Source organism: Bubalus bubalis, chromosome 6 (assembly GCF_019923935.1).
Source record: "Bubalus bubalis isolate 160015118507 breed Murrah chromosome 6, NDDB_SH_1, whole genome shotgun sequence".
In the NCBI taxonomy this organism is placed as follows: domain Eukaryota; kingdom Metazoa; phylum Chordata; class Mammalia; order Artiodactyla; family Bovidae; genus Bubalus; species Bubalus bubalis.
In genome coordinates this window covers 85557855-85583341 of record NC_059162.1, presented here as the reverse complement: position 1 = coordinate 85583341, position 25487 = coordinate 85557855, and the positions used below count along the sequence as shown (strand labels likewise).

Here is a 25487-nt window from a genome sequence, read left to right as displayed (position 1 = left end):
ATGCTCAAAATTCTCCAAGCCAGGCTTCAACAATACATGATCTGTGAAATTCCAGATGTTCAAGTTGGTTTTAGAAAAGGTAGAGGAACCAGAGATCAAATTGCCAACATCCGCTGGATTATGGAAAAAGCAAGAGAGTTCCAGAAAATCATCTATTTCTTCTTTATTGACTATGCCAAAACCTTTGACTGTGTGGATCACAATAAACTTCGGAAAATTCTGAAAGAGATGGGAATACCAGACCACCTGACCTGCCTCTTGAGAAATCTATATGCAGGTCAGGAGGTAACAGTTAGAATCAAACATGGACTAGCAGACTGGTTCCAAATAGGAAAAGGAGTATGTCAAGGCTGTATATTGTCACCCTGCTTATTTAACTTATATGCAGAGTACATCATGAGAAACGCTGGGCTGTAGGAAGCACAAGCTGGAACCAAGATTGCTGGGAGAAATATCAATAACCTCAGATATGCAGATGACGCCACCCTTATGGCAGAAAGTGAAGAGGAACTCAAAAGCCTCTTAATGAAAGTGAAAGTGGAGAGTGAAAAAGTTGGCTTAAAGCTCAACATTTAGAAAACGAAGATCATGGCATCCGGTCCCATCACTTCATTGTAAATAGATGGGGAAACAGTGGAAACAGTGTCAGACTTTATTTTTGGGGGCTCCAAAATCACTGCAGATGGTGATTGTAGCCATGAAATTAAAAGATGCTTACTCCTTGGAAGGAAAGTTATGACCTACCTAGACAGCATATTAAAAAGCAGAGATACTACCCAATCAAAAAATGGGCCAAAGAACTAAATATACATTTCTCCAAAGAAGACATACAGATGGCTAACAAACACATGAAAAGATGCTCAACATCACTCATTATCAGAGAAATGCAAATCAAAACCACTATGAGGTACCATTTCACACCAGTCAGAATGGCTGCGATCCAAAAGTCTACAAGTAATAAATGCTGGAGAGGGTGTGGAGAAAAGGGAACCCTCTTACACTATTGGTGGGAATGCAAACTAGTACAGCCACTATGGAGAGCAGTGTGGAGAGTCCTTAAAAAACTGGAAATAGAACTGCCTTATGACCCAGCAATCCCACTGCTGGGCATACACACTGAGGAAACCAGAAAGGAAAGAGACACGTGTACCCCAATGTTCATCGCAGCACTGTTTATAAGAGCCAGGACATGGAAGCAACCTAGATGTCCATCAGCAGATGAATGGATAAGAAAGTGGTGGTACATATACACAATGGAGTATTACTCAGCCATTAAAAAGAATACATTTGAATCAGTTCTAATGAGGTGGATGACTCTGGAGCCTATTATACAGAGTGAAGTAAGCCAGAAAGAAAAACACCAATAGAGTATACTAACACATATATATGGAATTTAGAAAGATGGTAACGATAACCCTGTATGCGAGACAGCAAAAGAGACACAGATGTATAGAACAGTCTTTTGGACTCTGTGGGAGAGGGAGAGGGTGGGAAGATTTGGGAGAATGGCATTGAAACATGTATGATATCATGTATGAAACGAGTTGCCAGTCCAGGTTTGATGCACGATACTGGATGCTTGGGGCTAGTGCACTGGGACGACTCAGAGGGATGGTATGGGGAGGGAGGAGGGAGGAGGGTTCAGGATGGGGAACACATGTATACCTGTGGCGGATTCATTTTGATATTTGGCAAAACTAATTCAATTATGTAAAGTTTAAAAATAAAATAAAATTAAAAAAAAAAAAGCAGAGATATTACTTTGTCAACAGAGGGCTCTCTAGTCAAGGCTATGGTTTTTCCAGTAGTCATGTATGGATGTGAGATTTGGACTATAAAGAAAGCTCAGCGGGGAAGAATTGATGCTTTTGAACTGTGGTGTTGGAGAAGACTCTTGAGAGTCCCTTGGACTGCAAGGAGATCCAACCAGTCCATCCTAAAGGAAATCAACCCTGAATATTCATTGGTAGGACTGATGTTGAAGCTGAAACTCCAATACTTTGGCCACCTGGTGTGAAGAACTGACTCATTGGAAAAGATCCTGATGCTGGGAAAGGTTGAAGGTGAGAGAAGAAGGGGACAACAGAGGATGAAATGGTTGGATGGCATCACCGACTCAATGGCATGAGTTTGGGTAAACTCCGTGCGTTGGTGATAGACAGGGAGGCCTGGCGGACTGCAGTCCATGGGGTCAGAAAGAGTCGGACATGACTGAGCGACTGAACTGAACTGAACTGAACCATCAGAGTCACCCTGGACTTATCATTCCTATCTCAACCCTCTTTTCCCCTCTGGCAAAGCATTTTGGCACTCCATTCAAAATATAACCAGTCTTGGACCACTTCTCACTTCTGCTTTGTCATCCTCGTACAAAACACTAACATTTCTTACCTGGATGCTGTAAAGCCTCCAACATTTTTCCTGATTCTCTCCTAACCTCCTTCCCAGTCTATTTTGCACTGAGCTGCCCAAGGGATCATTTAACAGTTTAATGGGATCATTTCACTTTTTGGTTTTCAATCCTCCAATGACTTTCCAAGACATTTAGACAAATTCTACATCCTTCTCCTGGCTTGGAGCTCTACACAATCTGGTTCCTTACCCTCCTGTTGCCTCCTCAGCCATCACTCCCTGCCATCTTGCTCTCTCTTACTCGTTTTAGTCCAGCTCCATTGGTCTCTGCAAAAGCATAAAGGATTTTCTTCTTTAGGACTCTGTATTTGCTATTCCTTACACATAGAATGCTCTTCCTCTGAAATCCATATAACTCCAGTCACTAACTTCATTAAAGTGAAAGTGTTATATGCTCAGTCAGGTGCTGCTCAAATGTCACTTACTTGAACCTGCCTTACCTGATGATCCTATAATTAGCAGCTCATCTGGTACCTCTTTCCATTCCCTTATTTTGCTTTATTTCTTTTTCTTGGTGATTGTCACGTGTGTGTGTGTGTGTGTGTGTGTGTGTGTGTGTGTGTATGTATCTTTGTGTGCATTAGCTCTGCTCCTTTCTAGTTATGGGGCTTCCCTGGATTCTCAGTTGGTATATAATCTGCCTGCAGTGCAGGAGACATAGGTTTGATCCCCAGGTCAGGAACATCCTCTAGTGAAGAGAATGGCTACCCATGCTGGTATTCTTGCCTGGAGAACCCCATGGACAAAGCAGCCTGGCAGGCTACAGTCTATGGGGTTGAGACTTTGGCAACAATAATATTATTAATAATGATGATGATGATGATGTAATTTGTCACTACATAGCTTAACTTGCTGCCCATAGGGCAGAAGGGTTATTTTCTTGGCAGAATCACATGAAATCCATATTAAATATCCTTAATACAGAGTGGATGGACAACTATGTGGATTTGCTTACACATTCCCATATCTGCTTGCACACATTAAGGTGCTTCATTTTATCTTTAAAAGATTATTGTAAAATTAACTGAGGTAGAGTGTGCAATTGTCCAATAGTGCCTGATCTATTTTGGGTCTCTAAAAATACATATTACCTCTGTACCACTGTACCATCCAACCTTCCCAGGAATTTCTTTTCCCTGAGAATAGTCAGTGAGGTACCCCTGAGGTCCCAGACTTCCTAGGTTCTGTCTTAATAGGAAGGAAGAAAATGGAATTACTGGATGGGAGAATTACCATTATAGAAGTGGGAATAAGGAACGTTATTCAAAAACAACATTGACAGTAGTCATCTTAAAAGCTCACATTCATTATGCCCATTTAATGTACCAGGATTCATTTTAACTGCTTATTCAGTTTTGGTGAAATGTGTCCATAAATCTCCAAGCAGTGTTGCTTGTTAAAAGTGAATAAATCTTCCTTTAGATACCTGAGGGTTTATTTATCTCAACCCTTGGGGCTGATTTCCCTTAGAAATGTCTTCCAAATCCAGAAAAGGGGCTGAGAGACCAAGCGGCTGAGCAGAGGTTTTGACAGACTCAAAACCTTAGCAGGACAAAAGAGGAAGGCAGGAACTACCAAGGAAGGGGTGAGGTTTGAATCCCTTAAATCCATATCCTACAAGTTTAGAATACAATGTCATGTATGGATGGGTAAGTAGTACAACCACTTGGAAACATTTAAGTTTTTTATGACCAGGTGTACATGCAAGAGAAATGAGCATGTGTGTCTACATGAACAACTGAACAAGAATGTTCACGGCAGCTTTATTCACAACATCTCCCAAACTGGAAATCCTCCGCATGTACATCAATGAAGAAGATAATAATATTAAAAAAAAATCAGTAACATATTCAAACAGTAGAAAACTATGCAGAGTGAAAATAAGAGCATCTAACCCAGATGAGTCTGAAAACAGTGTGCTCGAGGAGAGCCAGAACAGAAAGGTACCTCTGATGGAGGGTGGAGATGGGGGTAGGGAGGGGCATGGACAGCAGGGGCTCAAAAATGATAACACTGTGCTTTTAAAGAGCAAAGGTGCACATGTATATGTCGTGTAGAGCGCTGTACTATACATGAATGCTAGAGATGTTCTTTGTCTACAGTAAATATGTAAAATATTACCCAAAACACTAAAGTCAACAGATTGCTTTCAAATAAGCTTGTGTTGAAGTCATTTTCAAAATGTTACTTTTTAGCTGAAAAGGAATAGAAGAGTCCATCTCATCTGTGTCTAACACCAGCCCAATATCCTAATCCAAGATAGGAAGTGAGAACTGCCTTACACGGCACCTCACTGATGTCTGCAGATACATGACCCCATCCATCAGCCTCAGCAGCTCCTGGACTGTCCTGGTCGTCAAACGGCTCCTCAAAGGCGATGGAGCAAACAATATTGGAAACTGCATTGTTGATTGTGAAGTGAGGGTCGAAAGGCTGTTCTGGAGGCAGAAGAAGAGGTGGAGGCTTCAGATTGGTTTCTATTTTCCAGAGTCTATTCCACGTGACAATTGACACACTGACTTCGACCACCCCTGAGGCTGTACCCACAGCCCCCTACACAGGGTCTGACACACAGCAAGTACTACGTCAATGCCTGGGGGTCAGTCTGATTACCAGGATTTTAAAACCTACAATATGCTTTAAACCCATGTTCTTATTTTTAATTCTCAAACTCCACAAGGGCAAGTCATGGCTGCTGTTTGCTGTCATGCCCTCGGGGCCCTCACAGTGCTGGGTGCAGGACACACGTGTAGGCAGTCATTCATCATCTGTTAGTGAACTATGAGCCACGGTCCCTGCACCTGTCTTATGACACGCTCACCGTTCTCCTCTCCTACTGTCTGGATGAGGTAGGCGGCCTCTTCCTGAATGCACTCTTCTAAGCTTTTCCTTCCTAAACCAAAGTTCCTCAGAGTTGTCAGGGCGGACCTTCTTTGCTCCTTCCATATGTGGCCATTAGACCAAGGCCATTTTCCCAGGCCATTAGATCAAGCCTGGGAAAAAGAAAACCAAGGTTATGAAAAGAAAATCAACAAGACCCATGAGGAACAATGTATAAGATGGAAGGAAGGAGAAGGGTTTAGGGTGTTTGAAACTATTCAGAGAAAAAAAAAAAAAATCCCAAAGCAAAGGATATAAGCAACTCACATTTACTGATTGCTTGTAATGCTGGACACTTTGGCATTTGTAATGTATTATGTAATTAAGTACTCACAGAACCTCTCTGAGGTAGGTCTTATCATACCTGCCACATTCTGAAAGTTTTATTGATGAGAAAAATAAGGCACAGGGATAAAAATAAACTCTGCAAAGTCACAGAGTGAGTAAGCAACTGGACAGGCATTCAAATTCAAGTCTGACTGACTCAAAAGCCCATGCTTGGATGACTTGTTGCATAAGAAGTACCCTGAAGTGGATATTATGCTACATATTAAGAATGAATTTATGGATTAGTGAAAACCCATATTCATAAGGAGAAAAGGCTTTCATCTAACCTGATCTTAAAAAGAGAAATGAATTACTCGACAAATCAAGGAAGTATAAACAGTCTGTGCAGAAGGAACAACACAGGCAAAGGAAAAAAAAAAATCCATCTTTGTGTGTTCAATAAATGATCATTTATTTCGTAATACATGTGAGGTCATCACCCTTTCATTTCTTCACTTCAGAGCACCCTTCAACTGTGCAGAAGGAACAACACAGGCAAAGGAAAAAAAAAAATCCATCTTTGTGTGTTCAATAAATGGTCATTTATTTCGTAATACATGTGAGGTCATCACCCTTTCATTTCTTCACTTCAGAGCACCCTTCAACTCCTTCTCATTTCTGCCTTTGCCCTCCACCACCACAAGGACATGACCTTCTCTGCCATCTAGTCCAGGATCCTCTCAATCTCACTTTGAAATGTCAGCAGCAGGAGACACTTCTTTCTTGGAACACTCTTCCAATGGTGTCCAGGTCACACACTCTACAGATTTCCCTCCCAATTCTGCTGGGGTCCAGCCCCGGCTGATCCAGGGTATTCGAAGGAGAGACGGCGTAGGCGAGGATCAGGAAACATCTGCTTAATTAAACGTTAATTAAGGATATAAACAGTAATAGAATGAGGATAGCTCAGTAGGAAAATTCAGTGGAGAAAAGAGGCCGAGTAGCTTGGTTTATGCGGGAGACCAATAAAACTTCAAGACAAGAAGTTTGCACCACTTACGTAGGCCACAGGCATCCTTCCGTTCTCCCGAAGGAGAGGAGACACTGAGGCCTCCCCAGTCGGATCTTAGAAGCCCAGACATAATTAGCAAGCATGGTGGGTTCCGTGCTCCAGATGGAGACTCAGCCAGAATTTGGGAGAGAGAGCGACATGGGGAGACCAAGTTTCGGTGAACAAGGCCCGCACTTTATTTTCCAAAGTAGTTTTTATACCTTAAGTTATGCATAGAGGATAATGGGGCAAGGGGTGGAGTCATGCAAGGACAGCAGTTCCTGGTACTAATCTAAGCCAGGCTTTCAAACTTATCATATGCAAAAGTTCAGGTGATTGAAATCATCTTCTGGCCAGAAGGCCTGTTAACATTTTAAGAAACTTATTTTTCTCTAAAGGTGATTATTCCAAAGTCAGGCACCAACCTCCAAAAAAGCATTGGACAAAGCTGCTCTTTACAGCATCAGACCTTGCTTCTATCACCAGTCACATCCACAGCTGGGTATTGTTTTTGCTTTGGCTCCATCCCTTCATTCTTTCTGGAGTTATTTCTCCACTGATCTCCAGTAGCATATTGGGCACCTACTGACCTGGGGAGTTTCTCTTTCAGTATCCTATCATTTTGCCTTTTCATACTGTTCATGGGGTTCTCGAGGCAAGAATACTGAAGTGGTTTGCCATTCCCTTCTCCAGTGGACCACATTCTGTCAGATCTCTCCACCATGACCCGCTTGTCTTGGGTTGCCCCACGGCATGGCTTAGTTTCATTGAGTTAGACAAAGCTGTGGTCCTAGTGTAATTAGATTGACTAGTTTTCTGTGAGTATGGTTTCAGTGTGTCTGCCCTCTGAAGCCCTCTTGCAACACCAACTGTCTTACTTGGGTTTCTCTTACCTTGGGCGTGGGGTAGCTCTTCACGGCTGCTCCAGCAAAGTGCAGCCGCTGGTCCTTACCTTGGACTAGGGGTATCTCCTCACCGCCGCCCTTCCTGACCTTCAACGTAGGATAGCTCCTCTAGGCCCTCCTGTGCCCGCGCAGCCATGGCTCCTTGGACGTGGGGTTGGTCCTCCTAGCCGCCACCCCTGGCCTCAGATGTGGGTTGCTCCTCCCGGCCGCTGCCCCTGGCCTCGGGCTTGGGGTGTGGGGTAGCTCCTCCCAGCCACCACCCCTGATCTCGGATGCGGGGTAACTCCTCTCGTTGCTGCCCCTGACCTCAGATGTGGGGTAGCTCCTCTAGGCCGTTCCTGCACCATCGCAGCCTGGCACTCTTGGCCACCGCCCCTCACCTCAGACGTGGGATAACTCCTCTTGGCCACCGCCCTTTGGGCATGGGATCCTCCCGGCTTCTGCCCCTGACCTCGGATGTGGGGTAGCTCCTCTCGGCCATGCTTAGTGTACCGGTCACAGCCGCCTGCGCTTAGCGCGCCGGTAGAACAGAGCCAGCGAAATTAGGCTCTTTGCCTTCATACTGTACTACAAAGCTATAGTCATTAAAACAGTATGTATTGGCACAGAAATAGAAATGTAGACCAATGTAACTGGATAGAAAGCCCAGAAATAAACCCATGCATCTATGGTCAATTCATCTATGACAAAGGAGGCAAGACTATACAATGGGGGAAAGACAATCTGTTTAATAATGGTGCTAGGAAATCTGGACAGCTATATATAAAAAACTAAATTAGAACATTATTTAGCATCATACATAAAAATAAGCTCGAAGTGGATTAATGGCCTAAATGTGAAAATGGACAATATAAAACTCTCAGAGGAAAACATAGGCAGAACAATCTCCAACATAAATCACAGCAATATCTTCTTTGATTTATCTCCCAGAGCAAAGGAATTGAAACAAAAATAAACAAATGGGACCTAATTAAACTCAAAAACTTCAACATAGCAAAGGAAACCATAAGCAAAATGAAAAGGTAATCCATCAATTGGGAGAAAATATTTGCAAATGATGTGATCAATAAAGGATTAGTCTTCAAAATTTACAAACAGTTCATGTGCTGAACCGCATCAAAAAATGGGTGAAATATCTAAATAAACATTTCTTCAGAGAAGACATACAGATGGCCAAGAGGTACATAAAATGATGTTCAACACTGCTAATTATTAGAGTAAGGCAAGTCGAAACTACAATGAGCTGTCACCTCACACCACTCAAAATCTCTATCATCAAAAAATCTGCAGTAAATGCTGTATAAGGTGTGGAGAGAAGAGAATCCTCCTACACTGTTGGTGAGAATGTAAATTGGTACGACCACTGTGGAGAACAGTATGGGAGTTCCTTAAAAAGCTAAACACAGAGCTACCACATGTTCCTGTAGTCCCACTCCTGGGCATACACCTGGAGAAAAACATAGTCCAAAAGGATACATGCACCCCAGTGTTCATTGCAGCACTGTTTACAATAGCCAAGACATGAAAGCAACCTAGATATCCATTGATAGAGGAATGGACACAGAGAATATGGTAATCATATATAATGGAATATTACTTAGTCATTAAAAAGAATGAAATAATGCCATTTGCAGCAATGCAGAGGGACCCAGAGACTGTCATACTGAGTGAAGTAAGTCAGACAGAGAAAGAGAAATATCATAAGATTTCACTTATATGTGGAATTTAATAAGAAATGATACAACTGAACTTATTTACAAAACAGAAATAGACTCACAGACTCAGACAAAGAACTATGGTTACTAGGGTAGAAGGGTCAGGGAAAGGGGTAATTAGGGAGTTTGGGATTGAGATGTACATACTGCTATATTTAAAGCTGATTATCAACAAGGACCTACTGTATAGCATAGGGTCATCTGCTTGGTGTTGTGTGACGACCTAAAAAGGAGGGAAGTTTGAGGGGGAATAGATCCATGTATGTGTGTGACTGGGTTCCTTTGCTGTATGCCTGAAGCTATCACAGCATTATTGGTGAACCATATAACTCCAATATAAAATAAAAAGTTTAGAAAAAGTCAGTGTTTATATACACTAACAATGGACTATCCACAAAGGAAAGTAAGAAAACAATCTCATTTACAACAGCAACATAAAGACTGAAAATACTTATGAATACAGTTAATCAAAGAGGTGAGAGACTTGTATATTGAAAATTATAAAATATAGCGAATTAAAGAAGATCTGGATACATGGAAAGACTTCCCATTTTCACAGATTGAAAGAATTCATATTGTAAAAATACTGCCTAAAGTCATCTACATATTGAAGGTAAACCTTATCAAAATCCTAATGGCATTCTTCTCGGAAATAGGAAAAACATAAAATGCATATGGAAGCAGAAAAAAACCTTGAACAGCTAGAGTAATCTCAAACAAGAGGAACAAAGCTGTAAGCATCACAGTTTTGATTTCAAAATATGTTGCAAAACTATAGTATTGCAAAGAGACATATAGACCAATGGACCAGAATATTGAGCCCAGAAATAAACCCACACATTATGGTCAACTGCTCTTCAACCACAGATCTAGGAACACATAATGGGAAAAGATAGTATTGGGAGAACTGGATGTCCATATGTAGAAGAATGAAATGGAAACCTCACCTCACACAATACACAAAAATAAACTAAAATGGATTAAAGACTTAAAGGTAAGAGTCAAAATTCCAAAAATATAGGGGGAGAAGTTCTTGACATTGGCTTTAGTAACAATTTTTTGGTCACAACATCAAAAGCACAGACAACTAAAGCCTAAAGAGACAAGTGAGACTATATCAAATTCAAGAGTTTTTGAACAGCAAAGGAAACAGAGGGGAAAAGGCAACCTGTGGAAGGGGAGAAAATATCTGCAAAGTAAGTATAGAGATATATATATACACATAGCTATATGTATATATATATATGAAGTCAAGTCACTCAGTCGTGTCCGACTCTTTGCGACCCTATAGATTGTAGCCCGCTGGGCTCCTATGTCCATGGGATTCTCTAGGCAAGAACACTGGAGTGGGTTGCCATTTCCTACTCCAGGGGATATATATATATAATATACCCTATGTTTGCCAATATATATATACACAAGCATTATACATTAGGCATTAACATACAGTATATATAAAGAACTCATAAAACTCAATAGCATAAAAATCCAAATAAACAAAAACTTGAATAGATATTTCTCAAAAGAAGACATGCACATGGCCAAAAAATTAGTGCTCAGCATTACTTACTAGTAGTGAAATGCAAATGAAGGCCACAATGAGATGTCACCTCACAATTTTTAAAATGGCTAGCATCAAAAAAAAAAAAAACAAGTCTTGGAGAGTACGTGGACAGAAGGGAACTGTTATACACTGTTGATGGGAAAGTAAACTGGTACAGCCATTATGGAAAACAGTAGAGAGGATCCTCAAAATTTTTAAAAATATGTACTGTATGATCCAGTAATCCCACTTCTGGGAAAATATCCAAACAAAGGAAATTAGTATATTGAAGAGATAGCTGCACTCCCAAATCCACTGCAGCATTATTCATAAAAGCCAAGATACAGAAACAAGCTAAGTGTCTGTCACTGGTGAATGAATAAAGAAAATACAAAGTGCACATAAGGGCTTCCTAGGCAGCTCGGTAGTAAAGAATCTGCCTACAAATGCAAGAGCCACAGGAGCTGCGGGTTCTATCCCTGGGTCAGGATGATCCCCTGGAGGAGAAAATGGCAACCCACTCCAGTATTCTTGCCTGGGAAATCCCATTGACAGAGGAGCCTGGAAGCCTACAGTCCATGGAGTTGCAAAGAGTTGGACACGACTGAGTGACTGAGTTGTGACACACACAAAGTGTGTGTATATATACATACACATAATACACACACACAAACACAAAATAACCAGAATGTTTTAAGCCTTAAAAGAAAGGAAATTCTGCCATTTGCAAACAAAGTGAACCTGGAGTACATTATGCTAAGAAAAATAGTCATGTAAGAAAAAGAAGCACTATACTATCTCACTTAAATGCTGAATCTAAAAAAGTCAAACTCATAAAAGCAGAGGGTTGAACCATGGCTACCAGTGGCTGAAGGGTGTGGGATGCGGGGAGATATTCATCAGTGGATACTAGGGTTCAGTTTGTGGGTTAAGTTCTGGAGATCCAATATAGAGTATGATGATAATATACTTGAAATTTTCTAAAAGTGTAGATCTTAGATGAAATATCACCACACACACACATGGACACACATGGGTAACTAGAGATGATAGATAAGTTATTTAGCTTGATTGTGGTGAATTTTCACATTGTGTACTTAATATATACAAATATCAAGCGTACCCCTTAAACATATACAAATATATCTTAAAATCTTTTGGTGGTGGTGGTGGTTTAGTCACTACATTGTGTCTGACTCTTGCGATCCCATGGACTGTAGCCTGCTAGGCTCCTGAGTCCATGGATTCTCCAGGCAAGTATACTGGAGTAGGTTGCCATTTCCTTCTCCAGGGGATCTTCCCGACCCAGGAATTGAACCCAGGTCTCCTGCATTGCAGGCAGATAATTTACCAACTGAGACGAGGGAACCAATTTAAATCTTAATTAAAATATATTAATAATTAAAGTTGTTAAAATTGCTCATTTGAAGAGTTTGTTTAGTAATTCTAATGTCTGGGTTTTTCAGGGAGAGTTTCTAATTGCTTTTTACCGGGTATGTGGACCACAGTTTCTTATTTCTTTACATAGTTATAATTTTTGTTTAGAATTTGACCTTTTAAATGATACAGTGAGGAAACTCTGGACCACCACGAGTCTGTTATTGTGACTGTCACTGTTTTTGTTGCTTCCTGTTTAGTGACTTTCTTGGGATAATTCTGTAAAATTTCTGTTCTTCATCACATGGGGCACCTGAATGCTGTGCTGTTAGCCTCGTGTTCCTGCAAATGTGTGCACAGAGGTCTTCTCAAATGCCTTGAGCCTAATGGTCTCTCAGGACTCTGCACGTGATTTGGGGTAAGCCTTCAACACTTCAGCAGGCAGTTCACACCCTACATTAGCATTAACTTCCTGTTTGGGCAGAGCCTGGAGGTCAGCTGGAGATGAAATTAGTGCTTCCTAGGTTCCTCCTGAGCATGCACAGAGCCCTTGAAGGTACATAGCTTTCTAAATTCCCAGGAATATGGCAGAGTTTGTTGAATCCCCAGTGGACACCTTCTTCCCAGTTTTCCCTCTTAATCCTCTGGGCAGCATGTCTTTCCCCCTCATGTTACACCAATGTCCAATTGTCCCTGATGTGTTTTAATACATGCCTTATAGTGTGGTTCACACAGGCTGGGCTTGGAGGCAGGTTACTCCTGCGAAGAGTTGACTCATTGGAAAAGACCCTGATGCTGGGAGGGACTGGGGGCAGGAGGAGAAGGGGACAGAGGATGAGATGGCTGGATGGCATCACCGACTCGATGGACATGAGTTTAAGTGAACTCTGGGAGTTGGTGATGGACAGGGAGGCCTGGCGTGCTGCAATTCATGGGGTCACAAAGAGTCGGACATGACTGAGTGCCTGAACTGAACTGAACTGATGGACTTCCGTGGTGATCCGGTGGCTAAAATTTCACCTTCCAATGCAGGAGGTGCGAGTTCTCGATCCCTGGTTGGGGAGCTATGATCGTACATGCCTTGTGGCCAAAACAACCAAAACATAAAAAAACAGAAGCAATATTGTAACAAATTAAAAAAAGATAAAAAAAAATGGCCCACATTAAAAAAGATCTTAAAAGAAAAAAAAATACAGGCCTTGAAAGAGTGGGTCTTTCAAGGGATCTGCCAGATAGTCCAGTACTGACAGCTGTCTGGGCTCAGGGCCTTTGGGGAACACGCTGCAGTGGCTGTTTGGCACCTGGTTTTCTTGGCTGCCAGAGTTGCCAGGCTGTTGCTTTTCAGGGTGACTGCAGAGCTGGGGAGAGAAAAGCTGGAGCAGGGCACAAGAGCTCAGTGCTCCTACTGCGATTCAGCCCTCCTTTTGTTTTTCTTTAAGTTTTTCCTTAAACAGAAGCTCAAGTTGTTCCAAGACTGCTTGCAATACTGTAGTTGCTGCACAAAATATGGTTAACATGCAGAATTCTGGAAATGTGGATTTTGAGAACTTTTGTTGGTTTTCTCTGTGCTTTTATGGAGAAGTAGATTTCAGAATGTCCTTACTTTGCCATTTCAGAAGTTCTCCCCATAAGTCAGAGTTTTGGAAGTAGAAGGGACCTGAGCAAGCAGTCTTTGAGATCAACAGTTCCCAGAGTGTGACATGAAGGCTTTTAAAAGGCCTGCTGCACACAGCAGACATCTCTGACACACTGCAGCATTGATCAGTCTGCCCTGTCCCAATCACTGGGCTACTCCCCACCCCATCCCAACCCCAATAGGGTCAACAAACATTTGGTGAATGCCTACTATGCAACCACTTAGATACTGAGCCTAAGGGAGCCAGGGATAGTCACCTCTGAAGAGCTCAGTACACTTAGGAGATTACATGGAAATAGGGAATTTAAACCTCTGAATAAAGTTCTCAGAGAATGAAGAAGGGATCAACTAACTGGCTGAGAGAGTCCAGAAAATCGAAGATTTGGCATTAAAGCAGAGTCTGCCAGACATAATTAGACATTTCTTACAGAAAAATTGGAGAAGGCAATGGCACACCACTCCAGTACTCTTGCCTGGAAAATCCCATGGACGGAGGAGCCTGGTAGGCTGCAGTCCAGGGGGTCGCTAAGAGTTGGACACGACTGAGCGACTTCACTTTGACTTTTCACTTTCATGCATTGGAGAAGGAAATGGCAACCCACTCCAGTGTTCTTGCTTGGAGAATCCCAGGGACCGGGCAGCCTGGTGGGCTGCCGTCTCTGGGGTCGCACAAAGTCAGACAAGTCGGACACGACTGAAGTGACTTAGCAGTAGCAGTAGCAGCAGTAGTACAGAAAAATACAGATAGACAAGAATATGATAAAGAACCTAGCCTGGAGGGAATTGATAAGCGGTAAGTATTTTGGCAGAAGTACTAAGAGATGTGTCTGAAGAGATGAGCTGGTGTCAGAGCACAAAGACTACCGTGTGCCCAGTTAATGAGCAGGAACCCGTGACCTGCTCACTGACCGGGAATGCCTGGCTGTGCCTGGTCCACCTCCAGAGGGCGCTGTTCGCCTAGCCCACCATGAGGGCATCCTGGGGGTTTACCATGTGGCAGCCCTGCTAAAGGATTCATAAAGATCCTGTGGTCAGTAGGGAGGAGAGCAACCTACAGTGAACCCACCTGATGACCTTATAAGAAGGCAGGGAAATTTAGAATACAGTAGAGGGAAAGCGTTAGTTACTGAGTAACTTTACTTCAAACTACGGAGAAGGCAATGGCACCCCGCTCCAGTACTCTTGCCTGGAAAATCCCATGGATGGAGGAGCCTGGTAGGCTGCAATCCATGGGGTCGTGAAAAGTTGGACATGACTGAGCGACTTTACTTTCTCTTTTCACTTTCCTGCATTGGAGAAGGAAATGGCAACCCACTCCAGCGTTCTTGCCTGGAGAATCCCAGGGACGGGGGAGCCTGGTGGGCTGCCGTCTATGGGGTCGCACAGAGTCAGACACGACTGCAGCGACTTAGCAGCTTAGCAGAGGGAAAGGGGAGCTGGAGCTCCCCAAATGAACCAGGAATAAGAGAGTTACAAAAATACAGATGACAAAATACTTGTGTAAATGGCTTGGACAAGAAGAGAGTTCATAATTTAGAGTCTCTCCAGTGAGCTTTGAGGAAAGAAGGAGACATTTTGCATGGTCAGAAAGTTCAAATACTCCCAATCCTGTGTCCCCAAGTTTTCTGGTTAATTGTTGTCACACTCTGCTTGAGTCTGGGTCCCACTGCATCTATTAGACAGGAGGAGTGTCCAGGGTTTTCCATTGATTCCACAAGTAGGTAAACTCCCGTCCTTCTAGAATCATGGAAAATGCACAGCAGAGCAGGAATGGACCTCAGAGATGAGTCAACAAAATCCACTGAGCACATAATGAAAAGCATTTTGGTCAATTCTTAGTCTTCTATGCGGAGAAGGCAATGGCACCCCACTCCAGTACTCTTGCCTAGAAAATCCCATGGATGGAGGAGCCTGGTAGGCTGCAGTCCATGGGGTCGCTAGAGTCGGACACGACTGAGCGACTTCAGTTTCTCTTTTCACTTTCATGCATTGGAGAAGGAAATGGCAACCCACTCCAGTGTTCTTGCCTGGAGAATCCCAGGGATGGCGGAGCCTGGTGGGCTGCCATCTATGGGGTCACACAGAGTCAGACACAACTGAAGCGACTTAGCAGCAGCAGCAGCAGCAGCAGCAGCAGCAGTCTTCTATGTGGATGATCTGATTGGGAGAAAAAGAAGTGGAAGAGAAGGACTCAGATGTTCAGGAAGTTCAAGGTCTGCTTTGAATAGCTATTCTAGAAATGTCCTTTAGGTTGCTTTCCGGAGATGTAACTTTCCAGGATGTTACAAAGAAAGCATGCTCTGGTGGGTGGCTAGGGTTCTCACTTTCTATTCTAGACCAAATTCTCCATCTAAACTCTAGGAACACAACCAACTCTCCCAGACATACTCTTGGCTCTGACAGGCACAGGCTAGCTCCAGTCAGACACTTTCTCTCTCACTTGCCTTCTGTCCCTCCCTCTCTCCTTCTCTTGCTCTTCAGTCTCTTTCCCTTTCTAATGGTATTTATTGAATTAGCTTTTCTCTGAATTCCAAGCAACAGGAATGAAAAGCCCAATGACCTCATGGCCCTTTTTGTTCTGAGCTATTTAAATTCCTTAGGTGTAGCAATGTTAGACAAAAGACCTTGAATGGTTTAGTCCCATTCACTAGGTTTGTTGGTATCTGTCTGCATGGGGGTTGGCATCCAAACCCAGGGACTGTCAGTGGGACCTGGCCTTCCAGTTGGTGCCATTTTCTCCCCTCAGTGACCACACACAAGGAGGGCTGAGCAGGATTCTGGCATTTCACTTTCCTGCTATAAAATATTCTACCATGCCTCAGCTGTTGTGTTTAGGCTGGGAATACTTGCCAACCAAAAGCCAACATCAGTTTGTGAGAAAAGATCACACCCACCACACTGTCAAATCCAATACGAAATGGCTTGGGAATAAATAATACCAGAGAGGGGATTGAAGTGTAAGGAGGAGCTTAAAAGATAGAAAATATTTCCACATTTGTTTCCCCCTAACCTGCTTACCGGGAGAAGGCAATGGCACCCCACTCCAGTACTCTTGCCTGGAAAATCCCATGGACGGAGGAGCCTGGTGGGCTGCAGTCCATGGGGTTGCTAAGAGTCAGACACAACTGAGCGACTTCACTTTGACTTTTCACTTTCATGTACTGGAGAAGGAAATGGCAACCCACTCCAGTGTTCTTGCCTGGAGAATCCCAGGGACGGGGGAGCCTGGTGGGCTGCCGTCTATGGGGTTGCACAGAGTTGGACATGACTGAAGTGACTTAGCAGCAGCAGCAGCAGCAACCTGCTTACCACGTTTAGTTAAATGGATTCCAAGACCAAGATAGTGCTTTGTTAGGTAAATCAGAGAACATTCTTCTTCACAGAAACCAGCCTATAAATTAGGAATTCCATCTGCCCTGCTGACTTCCCAGGGGCCAGTCTGGGGCAGAAGCAGGATAAGCCTGCCCAGTGCTACCAAGTGTGAGGGCCTATCTGGACACAGTCAGTGGCTGCCCCAGGGCCCAACTTCTAACTCTTATCCACCATTTGGCACCACTTTGACCCAGGCCATCTCAACAAGCCAAAGCAAATCCCTATCTAAGGAAGGAAGCAGAAGGAGGCAGATCAGAGCTATGACTTTTATGATGTACTTTATGGTTTCCAAGCCACTTAAAGCCCATTATTTCCTCTGATTTTTACAGCAATTCTTCTTTTTAGAGAAGAAATTATTGTCCACTTTAAATCCTCTGGATGAAAATGAAATCACTCACAACATAACTGATTCTCTCAATGCCCCACTGGAGACGGTAAAGCTGGGGTTTGGATCCAGTTTCCTCTGAGTCCAGTTTCTGTGACCTGTCCCAGAGGCACTGGATGCTGTCCTCTCACTTCTGAGCAGGCCCTGTGCCTTGAAGGGTGACAGGCCCATTCTTCCTGCTTTCCTTCCCCTCTCTTTCCCCAACAACTTCAGGCCCGAGGAACAGCACAGAGGCAATGGCTGACTGGGGAGAGGGTCAAGCCCATTCTGAACTTCAGGCTTAACTCTTCATTGTCTGGAGGCCTGAAGGTAAATTTTTGCAGAAGTGAGGTAAAAAAAATAAACAACTCAGTTCTGGCCAATTGTTCTCCAAGGCACATCCTCTTTCCTGAAAGAAAATAAAAGTTACCTGTTCAGGTGGTGTCTGTACCAGCAAGCACTGAAATATTTTATGACTTCTTGTAAAACCTGAGCAAAGGGAGGGCCGGCCAGCCTCTGGGGCTTTATGTATTCAGTTTGATCACAACCACCTGGGTTAACCAATGGAGAAGGAAATGGCAATCCACTCCAGTATTCTTGCCTGGAAAATCCCATGGATGGAAGAACCTGGCGGGCTACAGTCCATGGGGTTGCAAGGAGTGGGACACGACTGAGCGACTAACGCTCACACATAAACACCGGGGTTAGCCAAAGCTCCGCGAGGAATTACACAATCGCACACTCCCAGCCTGCAGGGCTCAGACGCGTGAGGCACAGGGTGAAGGCGCAGCATGTGGGTGAGAGAAGTGAGGCCTGAGCTGGCCCAGCACTAGCCTAACGTTGTTTACAAATCCATTAGCAAACAATAATGACTAAAGCAGACAAAATCCCAAAATTCTAGGTAGTTTTTCTCAATTGTAAAAAGAAACTTATGAAAAGTGTAAACAAGTAAGTGTCAGATCAAGGTTTCTCAAGTACAAGGCATCTTCTCTCTACATCACAGTTCCCTCTATTATGACCGGGAATCTCCCTGCCATGCAGGGCCGACCCCATCTCATCCCACCTGTGTTCACCTGCTCCAGGCTTCCCTCCTCCCCCACTTGGGCTACAACGCCCCACACTGGGCTCTACCATCATCTCTCTTTTTGGTGTTTTAATAACTTACTTTCTCCCTAAGAGAGAAAGAAAAAATAAAAAAAAAAACAAAACTGTGACATGTGTAAAGACAAAAAAAGATGTTTGTAACCTCCAAATTCAGACAAAACCCTTGTTAATATTAGACATATTTCCACAATGTCTTTGTAAGGATTCTCCTGCACACCGTCACTGGGATTACTGTCTGTAATAAATTCTGGGCGTTGCTTCTGTTACCTGGTATTTTCCCCTGTAATGAAACTTTCTTAGAAATAGTTAATGTAGCATGCCTCTATTTTGTCCTTGCCTATAATGAGCTGTTGAGGAAAAGAAATTAGAGAATATCTGCAAAAGTTTTGAATAAATTAAAATATGCTTTAGAATCATATCGTTCTTAAATTGTTTTGTGCCTGTTTCCCACCAGCGTGTATCTAATTTTCTCTGTTCCCCTCATCCTTATCTCTGTGTGTGTGTGTATGTGTGTGCTCAGTCGTGTCCAGTTTTACAGGCAAGAATACTAAGTGGGTTGCCATTTCCTACTCTGGGGATCTTCCTGACCCAGGCATGGAACCCGCATCTCTTGCATCTCCTGCTTTGGCAGGTGGATTCTTTACCACTGCACCACTTGGGAAGCCCCCTTATCTCTTTACCCATCACAAATAGTACAATGAGGAATTTTGTTAAAATAGTATCAGATCAGATATATTGTAAATACCCAGGATTCTCCTAGAAGAATCCATATATGACAAAACTGGACCCATGGAATCAGGAACCAGGGTTACAGTACTCGTTTCATCAGTACCCAGCTCTGGGCTATGAGTAAACCCTTTATTCTTACAGACCTGAACATGTCTCACTTGTCAAACACGTGAGATAATCTCTCTCCCAACTATACTACATGGCTGGGTGAGGATACCAGGAAGACAGGAGATATGAATTATATGAATTTTGCTTTTAAAATCATGAGAAGGAGGGCAGCTTGATCTCACAGCTTCATCCTGGACTATGGGAAAGGTGGACCTTCTCCTTGGTGCTTCCATTAACTGGCCGTCAGTAACTAACCAGGTCAGTTACCTCATTGGTGAAATGAGAGCAATGACCTAGGGTTTTGGGGGAAAGTTCTTCATAATTTTATCTCCCATGATCCAGTGAATTAAAATTTTTTTTTTAAAAAACGAGGACTCAGCCTCTTGCTTTTCATGAAGCTGTCTGTGCTTTGTTGGATTGAAAGGGAAAAACTTAAATGAGGAAAAGAAAATACAAATTTGCAGTAACAGCTTTGCCATCTGCCCTGCTTATATGCATGTGTCCTAATTCCACACCTTATCATCCTTTCCAGAGAAGGGAAGGAGCTCTCCACATTCTATCCCTTCAGGGAAGCTGTTTTTACAAAGCGCCAGATCAAGAATGAGGCAAAGCCACTGTGCTCCAGAGATGGCAGTGTGGTGAGAAGACAAGACAGTGGTGTTGACTCTATTTCCTGAAACCTTTAAAGCTGTTCTCACTCTGTCACAGCTAAGGAAATCCCCAAATTGCTTGCCTTCTCTCAATTGCATTCTCCTCAGCAAAAAGACAGACAGTGAGACCAACTATTTGCAAAAATGGCTCCAATTTACCCCATCTCCCTGTACCCACATCATTGGCAACATGATTTCATACCCTTCCCATGAAAACTGTGCTACTTTCCCTTTCTCTTGAACTGGGGCTCACAGGTGACCTATGGTGGCCACCAGAATGCAGTGGAAATGATGGTTGCCAGTTCCCAGCCTGGCCCTTAGGAGGCACTGTGTGCTTTTCTCCCTCCTGGGGTCTTATCTTCTACATGTACATCCGCTGGCTAGATTGCTGGAGGATGAAATTTGGAAAGGACCCCCACTGTCTCAGCTGAGGTCGTCTTCCCTCAGTCTTCAGTCAGCTCAGCTCCCAAACAGGCAAGAGGACAAAGCTAAGATCAGTTGAGCTCCCAGCTCAACTGCAGACTTGGGAGCAGTAATACACACTAAAGCTATGGTTTTCCCAATAGTCATGTACGGGTATAAGAGTAGGAACATAAAGGTTGAGCGCTGAAGAACTGATGCTTTTGAACTGTGGTGCTGGAAAAGACCCTTGCGAGTCCCTTGGACTGCAAGGAGATCAAACCAGGCAATCCTAAAGAAAATCAACTCTGAATATTTATTGGAAAGACTGTTACTCAAGCTGAAACTCCAATACTTTGAACATGTGATGCAAAGAGCTGACTCACTGGAAAAACCTCAATGCTGGGGAAGATTGAAGGTAAAAGGAGAAGACACATGGTAGAGGATAAGATGGTTAGATAACATCACTGACTCAAATGATTGAATTTGAGAAAACTCCAGGAGATGCTGGGAAAGACTGAGAACAGGAGGAGAAGTGGGTGACAGAGGATGAAATGGTTGGACGGCATCATTGACTCAATGGACATGAGTGTGAATAAACTCTAGGAGATAGTAGAGGACAGAGGAGCCTGGTGTGCTACAGTCCATGGGGTCACAAAGAGCCAGACATAACTTAGCTACTGAACAACAACCATGATTGTTTTAAGTCACCGAGTTATCCATCTTTGTTATGCAGCAATATAATACTTGATACATATGATATGAATTTGGTGAATCTTAAAATGGAAAGGCTTTAAGTGGGCAAGTGGATTACATTTTAACTATGCAGGAAGGAGCACTAGATGAGAAACTTGAGTCTAAGCCCCATTCTGACAGTTCTTTGGGCTCAAGATCTTGAAAAAGAAATTCCCCTTTTAATTATAGGCTTCATTTACAAGGAAATTATCTCATTTAATTACCCTTTTAATTATAGGCTTCATTTACAAGGAAATTATCTCATTTAATCCTCACAGCAGCCCAGTTATTAATAGTTAGGCAATGGATCAGTATCTCATTTCTTAATGTAAGGAAACTAAGAACAAGAGAGAATTGTTTCTTATTCAAGATCTTGAGCCCAAAGAATTGTCAGAATGGGGCCTAGACTCAAGTTTCTCATCAAGTGCTCCTTCCTTCATAGTTAGAATGTAATCCACTTGCCCACTTAAAGCCTTTCCATTTTAAGATTCACCAAATTCATATCATATTATAACTCTCAATAGCAAAAACTAAAAAAAAAACTGTGAGTCAAGAATGATTAAAATACTTAAAATACACATGGGAAACTCTGTCTTGTAATAGGAAACATGAAGCTCTTACAGACAGGAAGATTGAAAGGTGTTTCTACATCTCATGTCTGCTTTCATGTTAGGAAGTGACTTGTCCAGTGTAAAGGTGGTACAGAACCAGAGGAAGAAAGACACAGAAGATCTAATCAGAATTAGTTCAGATACACGCAGGACAGTGTCCTACAGCAGGAAAGCCTGGGCTTTGCATCACTTCTACATGGGGTCAAATTCCAGTCCCTCCCTCTCTATGCCTTTGTGGCATGATCAGCAAAATAATACTGTTGTAGAAAATCAATCTATATTTAATTTAAATCAGTGATAAGAAAACTACTATAAATTCCAGAGTGCCAACTCATTGTAATGTTTAGTTACTGTTTTGGAGGGAGACGCTGCTAGGAAGAACACAGGCTTTAGTGTTTGATAAACTTGGTCAACACTGAGCTCTAGCTCTGCCTTGTGAGCTTTTTTATGGCTGCAGGCACAGTAGCTGACCCTGCTAAGTTCAGTTTCCTTCCATATCCCTAAAGGTGGTGAATAGAATTTTGTAATGAGGTAACACTAGAACACATGCTTTTTCACTTTTTATGACAATTAAATTTATTTTTTTGATTGAAGGATACTTGCTTTACAGAATTGGAACACACACTTTTTAAGAGATTTTTTTTTTTTTTACTTCATTCATTATCATATCCTCAGGGCTCAATGTCTGATACATAATAGATGCCCAGGAAATATTTACAGAATTAAGAAATTGGAAATTTAGTTGAAATGATCTCTGCAACATACCTAAGTTAATATGTGAAATATACTAAAATTTTTCTCACTCATTTTACAATGTTATAAATTAAAATACTCTTTTGGAACTGGCTGGCTTGGAAACCCGGGAGGTTTCACTGCACCTTCTTTCATACCTTTCAAATTGTATACCATGTAAATGTATTGACTAGTTATTTAAAGAGTCACTAGAATTTAAAACAGTAAAAGGACTTCTTACAGACCAGTGATAGAGTAGAATCCCATTGAATTAAGCCTGCGGCACTATTCAATCTTCTCTCTGCACGACAGGAAAGGTCTTAACTCTTGTTTCAGCATTCTGGGGCCAGCACAACGTGAACCTGAAACCTCCATCAGAGTCAAGCAAGGGCTTAGGAAGTAAAGGCATGAGTCCTGGTGATGCTCCACCCAGGGAATGCTGAGGTGCAACCAACAGCAAGACAGAGTCACTCTGGAGGGGACTCCATGGTGTGGACTTAACACTGTTGCCTGACATTCTGGTAAACAATGAATGCTGCCCTCCACAAAGCCATAAGTCACTGAAGCTTCCCCCAGTGCTGTGCTCTGAGTGGAATTCAGGATGGAAACAAAGAGGGTACTGGCTCTAGAGTGTTAGGATGCACATAAAGGACTGATGCTAAAGCTGAAACTCCAGTACTTTGGCCACCTCATGCGAAGAGTTGACTCATTGGAAAAGACTCTGCTGCTGGGAGGGATTGGGGGCAGGAGGAGAAGGGGATGACAGAGGATGAGATGGCTGGATGGCATCACTGACTCGATAGGCATGAATCTGAGTGAACTCCGGGAGTTGGTGATGGACAGGGAGGCCTGGCATGCTGCGATTCATGGGGTCGCAAAGAGTTGGACATGACTGAGCGACTGAACTGAACTGAACTGAAAGGAATAATTTCACTGAGCCCAGACTCTTGCATCTTCCCATAAAAAGAAAGACACTAAAATCATTAACTTGAAATGTCTGGTCTTTTTTTTGTGTGTGTGACTAGCAAAATCTTATGATGTTTGATTACATGTTTATTTTTTCTCTTTTCCAGCAAGAATTCCTACATACCCTGGTTCTTTCCCTACCTTTTGGAAACAGTCCCCAAAAGCTATCTGAGAAGCCACCTTCCTAGGATATAGTCTTCTGTAATGCCCTGAATAAAAATTATCAACTTTTAGGCTGAGTTTTTATTTTCCTGTTGAACCTGGAGACATGCCAACTAAAGCAAAACACCAGGGAGAAGAGGAGGGAAGGGCTGCGAGAGGGACTCTGGGTTCCCACACTAATATTTCTCGCTACTCACCTATTGAAAAAGGCAGAAAGGCTTCCCTTTTCTTAAACTGTCCATTCTCTAGAAAATGCTCTGGATTGAATGCGTCAGGGGTGGCCCACTCTGTGGGGTCCCTGTGCAGTGCAGTCAGGTTGGTCAGCACCATGGTACCCTGGAGAAGGCAGAAGAGACTCAGGCAGGGATTGACCCACACAACATATGTGTGCAGAGGGGTGGCAGTCCCCCGGGACTCCACACCAAGGCTGACAGCTCCCTGAGCTCCCTCAGGCTCCCTGACCCACCACCTTCTGAGGCCAGCCCCTAGGACCCAGCTCTTTGCCATGGGACAGCTTACAGTGATGGACTGGAATTGTCTGATGGGAATTTGACCAGGGAAGTGTGACTGCTCTTAGTGCAGAATAGATCTCTGCAGGGACTTGTCAGTGTAGAACTCAGGAGGGAACACATATGCATCAATAAAGAGAATAGTGAGACATCTCCCATTTGCTTCCTTCCAATGTCTAGTCTGTTCTACAGAGGGTTTAATAATAGAATGAGGTCACCCAGCCAAAGGAACCGCTGTTCTTCCAGATACAGAGCAAGAAACCTAGGTGTCTTCCATAGTGCCTCCCTTTCCCCCATTCTTCCTTCAACCAATCCTTCTTTTGGTCAATTTTACTTGAAATTTCTCTTGATCCTGTTATTCCATTTTGTGTCCACTACTGCCACCTGATTCAGGCTACCACCTCGCTTGGCTGCTGCTGCTGCTGCTGCTAAGTCGCTTCAATCGTGTCCTACTCTGTGCGACCCCATAGACGGCAGCCCACCAGGCTCCCCCGTCCCCGGGATTCTCCAGGCAAGAACACTGGAGTGGGTTGTCATTTCCTTCTCCAATGCATGAAAGTGAAAAGTGAAAGTGAAGTCGCTCAGTCATGTCCGACTCTTAGTGACCTCATATACTGCAGCCTACCAGGCTCCTCCACCCATGGGATTTTCCAGGCAAGAGTGCTGGAGTGGAAAATCCACTGCCTAATAGCCCTGCCTATGCCCATATTCTCTTTTCCCCTTTAGTGTGCTCCACATGATGAAAGCAGAGTTTGCTCTGAATAAGATTTAATCATTCCACTCCTATCTACCCACCACACCTGAAACGTGATAGATAACCTTCAATAACTCCCATCACTCTTAGATGAAGGACACATCAACCTGCTCCCTGTCTGAGTCACCCTCCTGCCTGCACTCCCACTACATCAAGCTTCTTTCAGTTTCTCAAACATGCCACATTTCCCCACTCATTTCCGTGCCTTTTTACATGCTGTTCACCTTTGCCTGGAATGTCCTTCCTTCTCATTTTGTCATGAGTTAACTCTTAACCATCCTTTGATCCTCTGCTCAAACACCACTTCCTTTGGGAAGTCCTCTCTGCCCGCTCCTGCTCCCACTCCTCATTGCAGCCAGCCTGCATCTTCCTAGAAACCAGTGATTTTTTTCCTTTAGATAGTTACCACAGCTGTACTTATAAACTTGCATGATTATTTTCCTCTGAGTTGTTCTCTGAGGTCTAAACATTTTAGGTGCTTAATGAACATCTTATGAATTAATAAA

General features: G+C 43.1%; 1 protein-coding gene and 1 long non-coding RNA gene across 3 annotated transcripts in view; both read right to left on the bottom strand.

The window, feature by feature from the left end:
• Positions 1 to 2134: 2134 nt before the first annotated feature.
• Positions 2135 to 6675, bottom strand: LOC123465905. Its single transcript, XR_006641218.1, has 3 exons — positions 6620 to 6675; positions 5234 to 6472; positions 2135 to 2679 (listed from the first exon to the last, which is right to left on the bottom strand). It is a non-coding gene; the product is annotated as an uncharacterized LOC123465905 (long non-coding RNA).
• A 10744-nt stretch (positions 6676 to 17419) lies between these two features.
• The window catches only part of LOC102411786 (cytochrome P450 2J2), a 39927-nt gene continuing 31859 nt past the window's right edge, over positions 17420 to 25487 (bottom strand). The window contains exons 8-9 of one of the 2 annotated variants that reach the window (XM_006048292.4): positions 23916 to 24054; positions 17420 to 17931 (exon numbers count right to left, since the gene is read on the bottom strand). In XM_006048292.4, coding sequence (XP_006048354.4) covers positions 17753 to 17931; positions 23916 to 24054 — 318 coding nt within the window. In that variant the 3' untranslated portion in view covers positions 17420 to 17752. The remainder of the gene's footprint in view (positions 17932 to 23915; positions 24055 to 25487) is intronic. The other variant, XM_025288599.3, reaches the window with a different exon arrangement.